Raw genomic sequence first — 2,500 nt, 5'->3', positions numbered from 1 at the left:
TCCAGCCCCAGCACCTGTGGAGCAACGTGGGCATCACCCGCATGGGCGACGCCATCACCTTGGAGACGGTGTGCGGCGAGGACCCCGACAAAGGCTGCCCCAAGCTGGTCCGGACTGAAAACGTTGTGGGTAGGTTTTGGTGGGGTGTGGGTGTGTGGGGGGGCGCAGGGGTGGAGAGTGGGGGAGGTGGGTGTGTGTGTGGGGGGGGGAGGGAGGCGTGGGGGGGGGGGGAATGAAATGATGGCGCTTAGAGCCTCGCCGACCACTAAGGCCATCTCAAGGCTATCGCCACGTTAACTGACTCAGTACGGCAAGTCCTCTCTTCTCCTCTACACAGACCCCTCGGATGTCCAGTGGGTGTCTGAATGACCCAACCTTTAGCTTCCGTCGTCAGAACTGTGGTATTCTTTGTCAACATTCACCTCTTCAGTATAAGAGCCATCCGCTTGCAATATTTTGATGATGGTAACTGGGGTGAAACGCTGTTAACGTCGTCTCTTTCGCCGTTCGTATGGAGAGAGTTAATACCTTCAGCAAGGGTAAAAAACAAACAATAAAAACAAGTCACCACTTTAAGCTTTCCACTCAAATTAAAAAAAAAAACACCTTCAAATCTGATAGAAGGGGTGGGGGGTTGTCAGGTTGTTGTGGGGTGGTTGTCGTGGTGTTGTGGTTGTTGTGGGGTTTTGTTTGTTGTTGTTTTTGGTGTGATTGTGGTGGTGTGGTTGTTCTGGTTGTTGTGGGGTGGTGTGGTTGTGTGATTTGGTGTGGTTTGGTGTGGTGTGATTATGTGGTGGTTATTGTGGTGTGATTGTGTGGTGGTTGGTGTGGTGTGGTGTGGTGTGGTTGTTGTGGAGTTTTTTTTTTGTTTTTTGTTGTTGTTGTTTTTGGTGTGATTGTGGTGGTGTGGTTGTTCTGGTTGTTGTGGGGTGGTGTGGTTGTGTGATTTGGTGTGGTGTGGTTGTTGTGGTGTGGTGTGGTGGTTGTTGTGGTGTGGTGTGGTTGTTGTGGTATGGTTGTTGTGTGGTTGTGTGATTTGAAACAGTATCAAGTATCAGTATCAGTAGCCCAAGGAGGCGTCACTGCGTTCGGACAAATCCATATACGCTACACCACATCTGCCAAGCAGATGCCTGACCAGCAGCGTAACCCAACGCGCTTAGTCAGGCCTTGAGAAGAAAAAAAAATGGGGGGGGGGGGGGTAGAAAAAAATAACCAAAAAACAATACATAAAAATGAAATAAAAAGACAATAATGATGGTAAATACGCAAATGAGGAAATAAATGTAAAACATGCAGACACATTCACACATACACACACACACATGCATAACAGATATGCAACAAACACATATACGAAAGCACAAAATATGCATATAAACGTACACGAGCCCCGATACACACACACACACACACACACACACACACACACACACACACACACACACACACACACACACACACACACACACACGCATGCATGCATGCATAACAGATATGCGACAAACATGCAGTTTCACAGATATTAAAGCACAAAATATGCACATAAACGTACACGAGCCCCGACACACACACACGCACGCACGCATGCATGCATAACAGATATACAACAAACATGCAATTTCACAGATATGAAAGCACAAAATATGCACATAAACATACTCCCCCCCACCCCCCCCACACACACACCATCTTCCAAATTAGCCTGGGTCCCTCCCATCCCCCTCCTCCACACACTCATTGCTAGGCTATGTATCGCAGCTTCCACGGCACACATACAACCCCCCTCCGCTCCCCCCCCCCCCCCCCCCCACACACACATTCTCCCAAATTAGCCTGCGTCCCCCCACCCCCCACACTCTCTCATTCCTAGACTACGTATCGCAGCTTCCTCAGCACACACACATACACATACACGCCCATATCCCCCACCCACACATATACAAGTATAATATATATGCACACAATTTAAAACAACAAAAAAAACCAAACGAGCGAACGACCCTACCCCCAACAGGACTACAAGGCCATCTGTGGACGGAGACCGTTCGCTCTGGGGACCACATGGACTACATGATCTTCCCACGACTCCTGGCCCTGGCCGAGAGAGCCTGGCGTCCAGCCCCTTGGGAGGGCAGGACAGGAGGGGAGGAGGGGCGGAGAGAGCGCGACGGCGATTGGTCCGCCTTCGCCAACACCGTAGGTCAAGGTCAGCTGCGCGTGCTGGACCGGATGAACGTGTCGTACCGGATATGCCCTCCAGGGGTCAGGTGAGTGAGAGAGAGAGAGAGAGAGAGGGGAGGAGAAGGAAGAGGAGGAGCGGTGTAGGGGGAGGGGAGTGGAAGGGGGGAGAGTGGAGGGGCGGTGTAGGGGGGCGGGGAGTGGAAGGGGGGAGTGGAGGGGCGGTGTATGGGGGCGGGGAGTGGAAGGGGGGAGAGTGGTGGGCGGTGTAGGGGGGCGGGGAGTGGAGAAGGGGGAGGAGAGTGGGGGCGGTGTAGGG

At 52.2% G+C, this 2,500-nt stretch overlaps 1 protein-coding gene across 1 annotated transcript in view; it reads left to right on the top strand.

Annotated features, from left to right (window-relative positions):
• LOC143278061 (uncharacterized) overlaps window positions 1-2,500 on the top strand; it is a 92,557-nt gene that overhangs the window by 84,970 nt on the left and 5,087 nt on the right. Inside the window, exons 24-25 of the mRNA XM_076583078.1 lie at window positions 1-129; window positions 2,018-2,270. The exon at window positions 1-129 is cut by the window's left edge and continues 115 nt beyond it. Of these exons, the coding sequence (XP_076439193.1) occupies window positions 1-129; window positions 2,018-2,270 (382 nt within the window). The remainder of the gene's footprint in view (window positions 130-2,017; window positions 2,271-2,500) is intronic.

Source organism: Babylonia areolata, chromosome 35 (assembly GCF_041734735.1).
Source record: "Babylonia areolata isolate BAREFJ2019XMU chromosome 35, ASM4173473v1, whole genome shotgun sequence".
NCBI lineage: Eukaryota > Metazoa > Mollusca > Gastropoda > Neogastropoda > Buccinidae > Babylonia > Babylonia areolata.
Note: the sequence above shows the minus strand (reverse complement) of the source record. Positions and strands in the feature narration are given on the sequence as shown.